This window comes from Gymnoscopelus braueri (assembly GCF_963280865.1).
Source record: "Gymnoscopelus braueri genome assembly, chromosome: 2".
Taxonomy (NCBI): domain Eukaryota; kingdom Metazoa; phylum Chordata; class Actinopteri; order Myctophiformes; family Myctophidae; genus Gymnoscopelus; species Gymnoscopelus braueri.
Genome location: NC_137604.1, coordinates 26,372,353 through 26,388,353, shown reverse-complemented (window position 1 = coordinate 26,388,353; position 16,001 = coordinate 26,372,353). Strand labels below are relative to the sequence as shown.

The 16,001-nt window shown below is 41.2% G+C and overlaps 1 protein-coding gene across 1 annotated transcript; it reads left to right on the top strand.

Moving 5' to 3' along the window:
• Positions 1–4,385: 4,385 nt before the first annotated feature.
• LOC308075367 (intelectin-1-like) lies at positions 4,386–7,792 on the top strand. The gene is made up of 7 exons (XM_080415220.1): positions 4,386–4,480; positions 4,701–4,751; positions 4,915–5,162; positions 5,787–5,945; positions 6,175–6,295; positions 7,097–7,200; positions 7,581–7,792. Exons 1-7 carry the CDS (start codon positions 4,426–4,428, stop codon positions 7,731–7,733), a joined length of 891 nt encoding a protein of 296 aa, XP_080271346.1. The 5' UTR covers positions 4,386–4,425; the 3' UTR covers positions 7,734–7,792.
• Positions 7,793–16,001: the final 8,209 nt, after the last annotated feature.

The window sequence follows — 16,001 nt, the reverse complement described above, 5'->3', positions numbered from 1 at the left end:
TTCTATTCCATTTAGCTACGTTGTTTTAAGTCATTCAGAATGCAGCTGCATTCTGGACTCTTAAATGTGCCCAGTAGAGCACAGACCTCCACTAAGGTGGCAGTTTGTCTATAAGGGGCTTCTGGGGCCACATCCACTAAAGTGGCAGTTTGTCTATAAGGGGCTTCTGGGGCCACATCCGTTTTCAGCCAAATTTAATGATGCATTAGCCCAGTGGTTCTCAACCTTTTCAGGCTGTGACCCCCAAAAATAATTATATTTGAACTGGGGACCCCCCACCCTGACAAGCACTTGGAATTGCAGTAGTTGAGGCATTACATTTAGTTTGACTCGGTTCCACAGATAAATATTTTAAATAGCTGATCTACAAGCTCACAAAGCCTCGCAATGTTTGCCTCTTTCTTATATTATTTGACAATTTGGCCAATGTTTGACCTGTTTATATAGTATAGTTTGTTGATTACTTTTGACTCAGTAATGGTCTAATTTCTATTTTATATGTTAGAGGTATTAAATTGTCACTTTAGAAATGTGCAGATACCCTGAATACACTTATACTGTATGTTGGTTTGTTTGCTTTTGAGTGAGAAAACAATGTTGCACATTAAGCAAATCATTTGGGGATCCCCCAAAATCATGTGGGGACCCCCCCTGGAGGTCCCGACCCCCAGGTTGAAAACCACTGTAATTAACCTACAAACGGTTATGGGGTACCGTCGACACTCAGTTACTGGCATATTATAACTCTAGCCCTGGCCTCTGCATGGAGATTGACAATGAAGCTGTGTGACCAGTTAATGAGTTGTTCCTCGGCCCATGGTGGAATATTTTTTCCAACATATGATATAATATATTCATTTGTTTTCAAATTATGTGCATTTTTTAGACCGGCCATGCCCACTGCCACACCATCGTGACCACTGCCAATCAGTGTGAAAAATACATGAGTGCAAATCTGCTCGAGATATGCTGCTGAAAGTCAAACAAACAAACAAACAAACAAACAGACAGACAGACAGACAGACTGACTGAGTGGGCAAAATCATTACCTTCTTGACAGAAATAGAACATCTTTTTTTAAATGTACGGGATTTGGAGAAAGTTGAATATTTCTAAGATAGAAGTTTATTGCATGCGACCATTGGGAGAAGTACATTAAACAAACAGTGGTCGAGCAGTTCTCTGCTGAAGGTTATGTTATTCATACACAGATAGGGGGAGTTAAGCTGTACTCATAACAATGTACGAGGCCAACATGAAGTGGCGTCTGCAGTCTTCAATATTCTGATTATCAGAACATAATAAGACCAAGGATGAATGACATGTCTTTCAATGTGACTGAATGACAGTAAGGCCTTATACCTAAAAGTCAATATAGAAAGACACTTCAGTTATAGGTTTAGTGCAGGAGCTCACCGAAGAAGTACATTAAACACAGAGTTAGTGGTCAATCAGTTCTCTACTGAAGGCAGAGAATTGACCATTATGTCTAAACATAGATAGAGTCAAGCTGTAGGCTACTCAACAATAGATGTCATCCCAAATGAAGTCTTCAATCTTCAATATTCCGATTATCAGAATATAATCATAACAGGAACTTAAGTCATGCACGTGATGAATGACACTCTTACATCACATGTACATGCTAGTCAATCAGTAGTACACATGATTGGAACGACAGTAAGGCCTTTCCTAACATTGAATAAAGAATTCTTCCAGTGTTTACACTAAAATCCTACTATTTTTATTCAATGATTTTATGGCTGCAGTATTTGTGCACGTGTGCCTGTGTGTGTGTGTGTGTGTGTGTGTGTGTGTGTGTGTGTGTGTGTGTGTGTGTGTGTGTGTGTGTGTGTGTGTGTGTGTGTGTGTGCCTGCCTCTGTGTGTGTGTGTGTGTGTGTGTGTGTGGGGGTGTGTGTGTGTGTGTGTGTGTGTGTGTGTGTGTGTGTGTGTGTGTGTGTGTGTGTGTGTGTGTGTGTGTGTGTGTGTGTGTGTGTGTGTGTGTGTGTGTGTGTGTGTGTGTGTGTGTGTGTGTGTCACTAGGGTGGGGAAGGTTTAATGTGTATCTTTAATAATGCCTCCACCACTGTGAGCTTGTAGATTGGCTATTTTCGCACAACTAAGTATATAAACTGGCAAGGAAGACAAATATGAGAAGAACCAATCAAAATATTGCACAATGAATGAAGCCTATATCCACTTCATTACAGAGTCAGTATTTGCCAGACTAATTGCATGGGGCTCTAAACAGTGGTGGACAGTAACTGGTGGACAAGTACATTTACTTGAGTAGGCTACTGTACTTTTATGCTCATGACTTTCACTCTGCTACTTTTGAAATAGAAATATAGTACGTTTGTCTCCACTACATTTCTACGAAGGGAAAAAGTACAAGGGAGATGTAGAGAGTTGCAGGCTGTTTGATATTATAGAAAAACATCTTATATCTTATCTGCCTCTGATTACAGGCACACATTAAAGGGATTCTAGGTAACTTTAAGCCTAAATTTAAAAATATTTATATATACATATTTTGCATTTTTCCTCCTCTATCAGCCACTATATAATGATGCTGGGGTGTTTTCCTGCATTGAAACACAGTCCTCTTTCTGAAATCCGTATTTTCCCTACTATTTATGTTTTGACATCCGGGTATCCAGCTCTGTCCGGGACGTAAATGAAACGCACGCATGTGCACGCATGTGCACGTCCGTGCGCGTCCGGCGAGTTCGAGTGAAACCGAATGGAACCGAGTGCAGCCGGTCGGTTTTAAAACTTTAAAACGCTCTCAAACTTATTTTTTGAGGCACGGAATTTACTTTTAAGATAGCGTTTGGATAGAATTTAGTTGTTTAACTTCATATATGTGGTCAATTAATCATGACAGAGCCTATTTAAAAATAAAATTTCAGAGAACCGGCAGGGGCGGGCAGTGACACGCATTGTATCCGAATAAAGCAACCTATTTTCGGCTAACCTCGCGTCACCAGTCTTTCCACCTTTTTTATCTTTTTATCTCGTAGGAGTCTCAAACAAGGTTGTTTCTTGGATAATTACGCAGTTCTTTTGTGAAATTACATATTTACACCTGTGATTTGTCTTTGTTGGCTGTGTATGAAAGTTTTCTTTCAAATACGATCATTTTAAGCCTCCAGTACGATAATTGAAATTTCCCATCTGGGCAACACTGACTGGACCTGATAGCACAATACAACACTAAACCCCAATAAATCCAGCACTTAGTAAAGCCACAAATAACCAATCCCATGGCAGATATGACAACAAAAAAATTGTCAAAGCCCTGCTGTTGTTGGCCAACCGTCATGTGCAATTGTCATTTAACGAATGTTGGTCAGTAGCAGACGTTCTAATCCGGAGCAACGTATAGTGTTCAAGGTCGCAGTACATGCCATGAACCTTAGTAAGCCAAAAACAGGATTTTGGTAGTTGAGGAAGTGCTAAGTACCCAAGTATGTGCTAAAAGGTAACAAAAAAATAAACAACACACACAGTAGCATCTGTCAACAGGTAAACAGCATAACTAGACACAAATAGGAAGTGCAGAAAAAAAAATACTGTTTGTTTGGCAAATACGCGGAAAAGCATGACAGCATTTGATCCATCTTGTTTCCTCGTCCCACATTAAACCAAAGAAATTGTGAGGCAAAATGAACTCACAAACACACTCACTCACACACACGCACGCACACACACACGCATACACACACACAGTGCTGGACCGCTTCCAAACACCCAGGCCTATACCCAAAGTGATGTCTTAATATAAATGGAACAAAACAGATATAGATACATCTATATTATACATTATCTATATTATAATAAGGAGTAAGTACTAATACATCAAATTTACAGTGAATTGGGGAGAAATTGTGGCAACCCAAACAGAATAAATCAATGAACAGTATAATATTAGCCTGCTGTCAACAAGGTACTGAACGACCAACAAACTGTAGTCCAGCTGGGATTTCCCGACAGGGTGGGGAGGGACTTGGCTGAGAATGTCTCTTACGATTGGTAAGAGTCAACGAGCAGCAAGTACCGACACAAAGATCACGTGTGTTAGTTTGGCAGATACGTAGACATGCATGAAACTGAGTTGACAGCATTCCATCTTGTTATCTTATTCCTTATTTATAAACAAGCGACGGTTATAAGAAGATCGCCAAGAACAGAAAGCTCAGTCCTGCCTGTCTAATGAAATAAGGTAAGGTCATTGATTTACATGCTGTTTTATTTGAATCACATCATTGGTTGTTGATGATGCTGAGGCACCCCGGTCAATGAAATAATGTATATAGGGTTTATGTGGATATCGTCTGAATGAAACTTGAACAGAACTTTTTCTATTTCGTTTAAGGTTGGAAACGAAGGGGTATCGTCATCATTCCCTCTCCTCAGTCGCCATGTCCTTTTGGAGTTTCCTGTTCATCACCTGCATGGTCGTCCAACACGTCTCAGGTACTGCCCTCTCTGTGTCTTTACACTCAGTACAATGTTATCATTCATTTGTTATACTTCACCTTATCTGAAGAGTGAGAGAGAGAGAGAGAGAGAGAGAGAGAGAGAGAGAGAGAGAGAGAGAGAGAGAGAGAGAGAGAGAGAGAGAGAGAGAGAGAATGAGGCAGTGTGTATCGTAAAGACCAAGACCCAAAGTCACAATCTGATCTTCCCTGTGCAGGAGGGGCCCGAAGCTGTAAACAATTGAGAGACGAACTGGGAATTACCGAAGGTTAGTGGTTCATTCACGACAGAGCAGCTTCACAGCTGTCTTGCTTTTTGGTTTGTGTGTGACCGTGTGTGTGTGTGTGTGTGTGTGTGTGTGTGTGTGTGTGTGTGTGTGTGTGTGTTTTTCTACTCGTGTTGATTTTCATTTCTCTCTCTCTGCATTTCAGATGGCGTGTACCACCTCAGAACTACGTGTGGCATGGAATATCAGACTTACTGTGACATGACGTCGGTAGGCGGCGGCTGGACACTGATAGCCAGTGTTCACGAGAACAACATGTACGGTAAATGTACGGTGGGGGACCGCTGGACCACGCAGCAGGGCAACAATCCCAAACTGCACAGCGGAGATCTGAACTGGGTCAACTACAGATCCTTTGGATCAGCGCTGGCATCCACCTCTGATGACTTCAAGGTAGGCTGCTCTTTGATTGGATCTTCAGTGATCTTAGTATTAACCCATTCAATCCGGGGACGCATCGGTGTCATTTCAGATTTTAGTTTTAACCATTATTTTATCTCTTTGGCAATTAAAAAATAGCAGATATACAAGCTCTATGAGCTTGTAGATCTGCTTGTAGATCTGCTATTTTGAGCAAATATTTTTTGCATTTGAGCAAAACATTTGAGCAAATCTTTGTCTTACATATATTTTTTGAAACAACATTTTTAACTCAAATCTTTGCTTCTGAGGGTCCCTGGAACAAAATATTTTGTTCAAAAATGTTCACGATGTTTAAAAAATAGCAGATCTACAACCTCATAGCGCGGCACTCGGTGCCACGCTTTGAGCTTGTATCTGCTATTTGTGAATAGCCCAAAAAAAATCTAAAAATGACACAGATATTTCCGCAGCCATAGATCGTCAGGGAGAAATATAATGGTCATTCTAGAATCCAGACAGAAAACCAAGGGTAACAGAAACTTTGCAGTCAGGTTCCCTAAAATCTGCCTGAGGAGTTCTCTGTCTTCTTTTTTTCTAATTATTATGATTCTAATTATTATAGTTTTTATTATTATTATTATATTTCTTTGACAGAGTCCTGGGTACTATGACATTACTGCAGAGGATGTGCAAGTGTGGCATGTTCCCAACGTCGCTGAAAGTAGTAGGTGGCGGGAGCAGGCTATCTTACGATACCACACCGCCAATCACTTCTTAAAGGACTATGGCGGAAACCTCTTCAGACTTTTCCAGGTAGGGCAAATTGAATTTTATATTGTAACTAGATCAATGTGTTATGTAGCTGAATACATTTTACCACTTCAAAATGTTGTTTTATTACTATTGATGGTTTTATTAAGATAAGACATTTTATTCTTAGTTGGCAAGGTCATTGTTTATATTTTGTTTCAATGTGAATACATCAAAACATATTCATGCATAATTATTTTTCTTATTATATCCCCCTTTCCCCATCCACAAGGAATACCCTATGAAACAGGGTGTACTGACTTGCCAAGCGGACCAAGGACCACGGATCCCTGTTATATACGACTATGGGAATAATGCCACCGTAAGAAGCTTCTATGGGCCCTACGTAGATGGTAAGATTTTAATGGTGTTAGGGTGCGGTCACACCAAACTTGAATTCTGCCTATGAGGGCGGATTCTGCCAATGCTTTTCAATGGGAACAGAGGGGTTTTGTGCGGAAATCCGCAAATGGTAACAAACCGCTCCGTTCCCTTTGAAAAGCATTGGCAGAATACGGCCTCATAGGCAGAATGTGTGACCGCACCCTTACTGCTGATATGCACCCGATGGAACATTAAGAAAAGGCAAAAACAAGAGTATAGAGTTTGTACACTACAAACTCCTTTTCACCTTCATTATTGGACATTTCAATCCTCATGGATCTTTGTCAGACAAAGATCCACAGAAGATAGAAACGTCCAATAATACATGTGTACATGAGTTTGTAGTGTGACACTCTCTGCTGATGTTCACACGGTCCGGCCCGATACTTTTTGATGCGTGGATTCTTCCCGTAGAAAAAAGGACCACGAATGATGAACGAATGTTGTCCAATAATCCCAAATCAACCACCTATATAATTGGTGCTTTTATGTTTATCAAGTTTGGCCCACGGATTGTTAACAGGTTATCCATGTATGACTGGTTATAATTCAAATGTCAGAATCAATCAATCAATCAATCAATCAATCAATCAATCAATCAATCAATCAATCAATCAATCAATCAATCAATCAATCAAATACTGCTACTATTACTACTACTACTACTACTACTACTACTGTCTGCTACTATATATAATGTATTATTTAATGCTATATACATGTACTATAGTATTAATATGAATTTCTTTTTTAATTGTCTTCTCCTTCAGAGGAGTCTCATCCAGGCTGGATCCACTTCAGAACTGTCAATAATGAGCGTGCTGCCTTTGCCATGTGCTCTGGAGTCAGAGCATGTGGATGCAATGTTGAACATGTGAGTACACTACACATTTTGATTTATAACTTCTGGAAGTCTCAGGAACAACGCTATTTTACCATAGATTCTCTGGCACAAGCTGAATCAATTTTCACAGCATGCTCATGTCAATCTATGTGATTTTCAACCAATACCATCCAATCGTTACCAAATTTGGCAAGCATCATCACTGGACTCCACGACAAAAACATATCTAAATATTAATAATTACCCATTTGTATTATTTTGAGAGTATAAAAGCCCAATGATGACATAAGTGTGTGTGTGTGTGTGTGTGTGTGTGTGTGTGTGTGTGTGTGTGTGTGTGTGTGTGTGTGTGTGTGTGTGTGAATGAATGAATGAATGAATGTGTGTTTGTATCCTTTTTGCATTTTCAGTTTTGTATTGGTGGAGGTGGATACTTCCCTGAGAAATCACCTAAACAGTGTGGTGACTTCACTGCCTTGGACTACGATGGCTATGGGACAAACACAGGATGGAGTGCAAACAAGCAATACATCGAGGCCTCCGTGCTAATCTTCTATCGCTGATTTTCCTTCATGTTCCTGAAACCACTGAGACCTATGGCAAGCAACACCAAGGCTTTACAAAATCCACATGAAATATAACTTTATGCATTGCATTATAAACATTATATTTACTGTCATTTCAATGTACTTTCTGAAGTCTTGATGGATCAGCCACAAAGGATGCCGCCCATATAACTACAAATGTCCCTTGTCCTGAGTCACATGTTATCCCTCCCCCTCTCTGCCCTTGCTTTCTGTGCTGTGAATAAAGCCATAAGAAAAATATCTGCTGTTATTCATCACTCCCCTAACCGAAGGGCCGAAGGTACATTCAGTGGTGGAAAAAGTACTCAAATGTTTTACTTAAGTGAAAGTATCAATACTGCAATGTAGAAGTACTCTGTTACAAGTAAATGTTCGGAATTTACTTTAGTAAAAGTAAAAAAGTGTTGGTATCAAAATGTACTTAAAGTACCTAAAGTAAAAGTACTCAAATGTTTGAAAATAGCAGATCTACAAGCTCATAACGTGTCGCATCGCGACGCGTTGTGAGCTTGTAGATCGGCTATTTTCAAATAGCCTAGGTATAAAATAGGGCTAAGGTGGTTAATGTATGTTTTATAATGTAATCATTTATATCTGCAAAGTAACTAGTAACGAAAGTGTTCAAAAAAATTTAGTGGAGTAAAAGTACAATATTTGCCTCTGAGATGTAGTGGAGTAGAAGTAAAAGTATAGACAATTGGAAATTGAGTACCTCAAAATTGTACTTGAGTAAATGTACTTACTGTAGTTACTTTACACCACTGGATACATTCATGCTTTCTGCATGAATGTTACTGTATGAGTTCTCAGAGTTCTGTTGTATTGCTATTATGACTTTAATATTCATGTGAAGTCCTTGTAAATGAAATGACTTTGTCATTGATTTTTTAAAAGGTATTGTAAGGGATATTCTTTGTTAAACAATTAAAGCTTTATATTCCAATAGTAATTTTGCTATGGAGTGTTCGTCTCCCCAGTCTCTCCAGCTCTTCAGCAAACAGAAAATATGTTCTTTTTTTGGGTGGGACACATATTTCACCCAATCAGGAGAGATAACCAATTCATCAGCTTGAAATTTATAGCGTTCCAAATCCAATTTTGTCTGCTCATTTGTTTTGTTTCATCAATTCCAGTTTTACTTCTTTATCCTGGAAAGTAACTAAAGTAATATGTAACTTAAAGTAATATTATAACTTTTTTCCAGTAACTAGTAAAGTAACTAATTACTTTCAAGTTTTGAGTAATAATATCACCTTTACTTTTTTCCAAAAGTAATTTATAACTTTTTTTCACAAGCCTTGGTGGTACTCTGGGTTTGAGTGTGTTTATTTGATCCTGTGTTGTTTTTGGTCCATTGATATAATGGTAGACTGGTTGGGATCGAGTTGCTATCCGGTCTAGAGCGGATACGGAAACGTTGCGCACTTGTCTATGTGTGAATTATCAGCTGCGGAAGGGCGGTCCTTAAACCGGATCAAACAGTGTTGCCATGTCTGTATATGGGAGCCTTTTTATTTTATTAGAATACATTTGTTTACAAAGAAATTAAGCACTTTATGAAGAGGTTTTGTTGTTTAATTGGTTGCTGTCAGATAAAAGGTTTTTGAGAGGCTGGCTGTAAGTGGGTCCACCAGCATATTGTCCAATGCCCACTTAACTGTAGGCCTAGTACACAGGCCTAGCTGTAGGCTGCTATGAAGTGGTAAAGTGGAACACACTTTTGATTTATTTTCCTGATATGTTGTTTTGTGTCCTGAATGATGCACTATATATCTATGAGTTCTCTATAGCAATGACTACTATCATAATATAGTGCTACACGTATTTTAACAGAACAGCATCAAGGTTTCAAGGTTCATGAACACAACTGTGGCAACATTGGCTATTTTTGGCAGAGATTTGGTGCAGAGGGGAAAATGGGGGACCAAATATAGACCCCTGGCAGATCACGGTGAATGAAGTATATACGGTTTATGTGGTTAAACTCAGTGGTGGAAATGGCGTTGCACGCTTGGGAACGGCGTTCCCATAACAACCGTTGCGGGGGAACGGTGTGAACACGTGTGGGAACGCTCTTCAGAGTATCCCTCAGTGTCCAACTTTTTTATTTTTTTATAATCGCTTTTGAGCAGGGGTGCACATAACTGGTGCGCTGGTGCGCATGCGCACCCAAAATAAATTCTGCGTGGCACATCAGACGACGCGAGGCGCTTTTGCGCACCAACAGCTGGGACAGGAATTTCCAAGCTTTTATTTTTTAGGAAAAAAATTAATAAAAAGCCTGGAGATCGAGGCTAGGAATTTACTTCCTGAAGCCACACTCACACATGCACCGTGATGCACGCCCATACACAATACACACCCATGGGGAGGAGGCGGAGGTAGAGGGGACGCATGCTTTAGTGTACGCGATTGTGTGAGTGTGGCGGCGGCCTCGTACTCGTATCCACAAAGCGAAACATGCACGTCCTATGCGTTCATTTGAAGAGGACATTCCACTATTCAAGAGGCTTGGAGTTCATGTCGGGAGTGCCTATCAATCACGAGAAGGGGGGTCCCGCCTCATGCAGACCATTGCACAGACAATCAGTTCGGAACTGTTTGAAAAATTAAAAACAGATGACTTTTGGTGTCTGCTCTTTGACGGATCAGAATATATCAACAAAACGGAGCAGGAAATTGTGTACATTGTGTCGGTGTCTAGCAATGGAGAGTTTAGCTCAGATTTCCTTGGATTAATTCATCTGGGGGTAAAGCAATCAGCACAGGACATAGTGGATGGACTTGTGCAACTATTCGATGAATGTGGATTAGCGGATGAGTGGCAGACGAAGTTGGTCTCGGTCTGCACAGATGGAGCAGCTGTCAACGTGGGCGTGTACAACGGCGTCATCCCTAAATTACGTCAGAAGGTGGTCATCGGGGATTCCCTTGTGCACGTTCTGTGTACAGCCCACACTCTGAATTAAAGTAATAAAAAACGGAAATAAAAGGGGAATAACCGCGAAAAACCGCGTGCGCAAACTGGTCACACATGCACGCGCGCGCATGTGTGACCAGTAGGGTTCCCAAAGCGAATCCAGGCCATTTCCACCACTGGTTAAACTAATAGGCTAGTAGACAGTAGACACATTTTCTCAGCAATACACAGAAATGTCCTTGAGTGATAGTTAGTCATCACAAAATGTGATTTTGTCGGCAACTTAGGAAATGGATAAAACCAAAATGCAGAACACAAGGCTAGGGAAGCAAGAATGCAAATAAAAAGAAGGCTTTACTGGTGTAGAAAAAGATACAAATAAAACATAATAGCACAAAAGGAAGTAGAATGTGGCTACAGACTGAAAGTATATTGCCAAAATGTATGAATACATTTCATAATCATATTTATCAAATCATAATTTGCAGGATATTCCACATCGGCCTGCTTCTCATGGTTCTTCTAAGCTTGCAATATAAAATGTTTGGGAATATGCCATGGGCCATTTATATCAAGGATCGGGTAGTTTGTATCCATAGCCATGTTGTGGTGATCACTTTTTTATTCTATTTTTATTTAGCACAATTTAAAAGACAATACAAAAGACATGAATACATAACAGAATGTTTAAAAAGTGCAAGGAGAAAAGAAAATTTAAGAATAGAAAATAAAAAGAAAAGAAAGAAAAAAAGAATTGTCACATGTCGGGCCCTGCCGCTCCTTCGGCCCCTTCCCCCCCCTCTTCACTAACTCTGTTCCCTGTCTGAGCCTTTATTAAGCCCTTCCAGCCGGTGCCTTTTGTTCGGTGATATTACCTGTTTACGTTGTTTGCCTGTACCGTGTCCTCACCTAGCTTCCCTCTGTGTCTGAGGTGTTTGTTCTGTTCTTTCCCTGTTTTGACCTAAGTAAAGACCTTATTTCCCGTTCATCACCTTGTTGTGTCCTGCATTTGGGTCCTACCTTGTTCCGCCTGTGCTCACCGTGACAGTATCACCGAACCAGTCATGGACCCAGCGGGGCACGCTTCCGTTGGCTGCCAGACCGACGGCTTCGTGTTCGGTCCACCTGGCCTGGAGGGCGGTCTGGACATGATAATCGACGTTTTAGCTCGCCTTGAGGCACGCCTGCTCCACATGGAAACCACGCTGGCCGGCGGCCAGAGATCCATGTTGTTCCGGACCCAGGACATCTGGGAGCGGATCATCCAGGGGGAGGGGCCGTCTCAGCGACCTCGGGCGGCGGCTTCGGTCCATTCCAGTGCTCTCGCCACGTGCGGCTGTTCCACCTGTTCCTGCCGTGTCCCCTCGTCCTGGTTCTGTTCCAGCTGTGTCGTCAGTCCCGTCTCCCGTGAGGGAGGTCCCGCCGGAGCCACTCGCCGCCGGGGTCCCAGGACAAGGGTCCCCGAGCGAGCTGGAGACGGAGAAACAACGGCGGCTCCGGTTGGGCCTTTGCTTCTATTGCGGCGAGGGGGACCACCACATTAACAACTGCCCGGTAAGGCCCCCTCGTCCCAAGAAGTGACTCTGAAGTTAAGTTCTTGTTTTGTTGTTTAGTCACGCTCTTTATTACGGGGCCAGAGCTCAGCTATGGACCTGTTTTAATATTGTCTGTATTCTTCTGTTTCCGCCACTTTTCGCAGTTCTGGGTGAACCGTGCTGTCGCTTTTTACGAAACTCGGCCATATGGTAGATGGTCATGAAAAACTATCAAGAAATAAATCTCACAATCTTTCGTCAAAAGGTGGCGCTATAGCACTCAGTTGAAAATGCCAACTTTGAACAGGTACAACTCATGCCCTGTTTGACCTACAGCCATAAAACTTCAATACACACATGCGTCTACTCATGATGAACAACTTTAACCCTCTGACTTTTGACCTCTGACCTTTAGATCTCCCACCATTTTGAATTATATGAAAAGCAGCTAAAATCTATCTCCTCCTGGGATTTTTGAGTAATCTGCACGAAACGTTTTACACATGAACTTTGGACCTATGCCGACAAACAAGCAGCAAAGATTTTCCATAAGTGAAAAAATGAAGCTTTAATGAGCCAATGAATATTGCAGTTTTATGACAATTATTCATCTGCCCCTAACACATACATGCAGACTCACATTTCTTTGAAACTTTGCGTTAATGTTGAGGGTCATTCCAAATATCACTGAAACCAATCTTACTCCAATTGGTCAAAGGGGGGCGCTATAGCGATTTTTTTTAAATGCAAACTTTAAACAGGCAAAAGTCATGCCTCGTTTGGCCGACAGCCATTAAACCTGCTTACACATGTGCCTTGACTCATGAGGAACACATGTATCACGTTGACCAGTAAGCTCCACCCTTAGATTGTCCGCAATTTTGAGCAGTTTGAAAAACACTTAAACCCAGGATTTTCCAGCTATTTGCGTGAAACTGTATCATCCTTTTTCACAGGTTTTTGTCTGTTGGTCCAATGGCTTCTCCCTTAAGTGAGTGCCTCACGACCGCAAGGTTGCCGGTTCAAGCCTCACTTGATGCAGACTCATTTAAGTTGAATTGCAAAAAACATGACTGTATCAATGAATACATGTGCAAACGGTAAAGATAACATGAAATGCTTATTTGAGAGTATGTTTTTTCAATGTATGACGTACTTCATTGTGAAAATAGCCGATCTACAATCTCACAACTTTTCAGATAGCAACGTTTTGTGAGCTTGTAGATCGGCTGCTTTCACTGGTTTCGGTTTCGAGGAGACATACAATTTCTCTATTGGTAAATGGTTTGTGAACGAGTGATCTTAGTGTTAGTGTTAGTGTGAATTCTTTTTTCACTGGTTCTGGTCTGTTGGTCCAATGGCGTCTCGCTTCAGCATCAGCCTCTGGATCCAAGGTCGCCAGTTCAAGCCTCAACTCTTGCTGGCTACTTCTCGATTGTATCGCACAAAACATGACTGTATCAATTAATGCATGCGCAACTGTTAAAGGTAACATGAAATGCTTCTTGGAGAGAGTATTTTTTGCAATATATGACAAAATTGTGAAAATAGCCGATCTACAATCTCACAACTTTTCAGATAGCAACATGTTTCTGAGCTTGTAGATCGGCTGCTGTGTTATCTCTTTTTTCACAGGTCTCGTCTGTTGGTCCAATGGCTTCTCCCTTAAGTGAGTGCCTCATGACTGCAAGGTTGCCGGTTCGAGCCTCACTTGATGCAGACTCAATTAAGTTGAATTGCAAAAAACATGAATGTATCAATTAATACATGTGCAAAGGGTAAAGATAACATGAAATGCTTATTTGAGAGTATGTTTTTTCAATGTATGACGTACTTCATTGTGAAAATAGCCGATCTACAATCTCACAACTTTTCAGACAGCAACGTTTTGTGAGCTTGTAGATCGGCTGCTTTCACTGGTTTCGGTTTCGAGGAGACATACAATTTCTCTATTGGTAAATGGTTTGTGAACGAGTGATCTTAGTGTTAGTGTTAGTGTGAATTCTTTTTTCACTGGTTCTGGTCTGTTGGTCCAATGGCGTCTCGCTTCAGCATCAGCCTCTGGATCCAAGGTCGCCAGTTCAAGCCTCAACTCTTGCTGGCTACTTCTCGATTGTATCGCACAAAACATGACTGTATCAATTAATGCATGCGCAACTGTTAAAGGTAACATGAAATGCTTCTTGGAGAGAGTATTTTTTGCAATATATGACAAAATTGTGAAAATAGCCGATCTACAATCTCACAACTTTTCAGATAGCAACATGTTTCTGAGCTTGTAGATCGGCTGCTGTGTTATCTCTTTTTTCACAGGTCTCGTCTGTTGGTCCAATGGCTTCTCCCTTAAGTGAGTGCCTCATGACTGCAAGGTTGCCGGTTCGAGCCTCACTTGATGCAGACTCAATTAAGTTGAATTGCAAAAAACATGAATGTATCAATTAATACATGTGCAAAGGGTAAAGATAACATGAATTGCTTATTTGAGAGGGTATGTTTTTGCAATGTATGACATACTTCATTCTGAAAATAGCCGATCTACAATCTCAAAACTTTTCAGATAGCAACGTGTTTCTGAGCTTGTAGATCGGTTGCTTTCACTGGTTCACTTTTATCTTCAACAGACAACCTCAGCCTGGACAAAGCTATAGCACTATAGGTAGTGTTGCAGCCTGTCAATCCGAAGGTTGAGGGTTTGATTCCTGTTAATGGCAATAGGTTGAGACGTCCAATCAATCCATTCTGCTTCCATCTCTCTCTCTCTTCAATCTATTCCGTTTCCATGTCTCTCTCTCCGCCCTTAGATTGTCCGCAGTTTGAAAAACACTTAAACCCAGGATTTTTCAGCTATTTGCGTGAAACTGTATCATCTGTCTGATCTCTTTTTTCACAGATTTTATCTGTTGGTCCAATGGCTTCTCCCTTAAGTGAGTGCCACACGACCGCAAGGTTGCCGGTTCAAGCCTCACTTGATGCAGACTCATTTAAGTTGAATTGCAAAAAACATGACTGTATCAATGAATACATGTGCAAACGGTAAAGATAACATGAAATGCTTATTTGAGAGTATGTTTTTTCAATGTATGACGTACTTCATTGTGAAAATAGCCGATCTACAATCTCACAACTTTTCAGATAGCAACGTGTTTCTGAGCTTGTAGATCAGCTACTTTCACCAGTTTCAGCCAGGGGCTTGGTTCATGACAGAAGGCAAAAATGTATGAACTTCAGCCTGGACGAAGCTGTAGCACTACAGGTCGTGTCTCAGCCTGTGAGTCCGAAGGTCGAGCGTTCGATTCCTGTCAATAGCAATAGGTTGAGGTGTCCATGTGTGAGGTTCTTAACCTGGGATTGCCCCCCTGCGTCCTATGTATGTCCACCTCAGCTGGGTCGAGCTTAAAAGTAATTTCACCTGTTGGAATCATTTGCTTTGTCTCAATTTCAATCTATTCCGTTTCCATGTATTATTGTGCTATTATTGCACTTTGCTTTTTGTCTGTCTGTATCTCTGTCTCTGTGTCTCTCACTCTGTGTCTCTGTGTCTCTCTGTCTCTGTCTCTGTGTCTCTCTGTCTCTCTGTCTCTGTGTCTCTCTGTCTCTCTGTCTCTCTGTCTCTGTGTCTCTCTGTCTCTGTGTCTCTCTGTCTCTCTGTCTCTGTGTCTCTGTGTCTCTCTGTCTCTGTGTCTCTGTCTGTCTGTCTGTCTCTCACTCTGTGTCTCACTCTGTCTGTCTGTCTGTCTGTCTGTGTCTCACTCTGTCTGTCTGTCTGTCTGTCTGTCTGTCTGTCTGTCT

What these genes read in the sequence shown, in the direction of transcription:
- LOC308075367 (XM_080415220.1), top strand. Translation starts at nt 4,426, where the DNA reads ATGTCCTTTTGGAGTTTCCTGTTCATCACCTGCATGGTCGTCCAACAC. An exon ending in CGAACTGGGAATTACCGAAG is followed by an intron (nt 4,752 to 4,914) that starts GTTAGTGGTTCA and finishes TCTGCATTTCAG; the next exon opens with ATGGCGTGTACCACCTCAGA. An exon ending in CTATGGGCCCTACGTAGATG is followed by an intron (nt 6,296 to 7,096) that starts GTAAGATTTTAA and finishes CTTCTCCTTCAG; the next exon opens with AGGAGTCTCATCCAGGCTGG.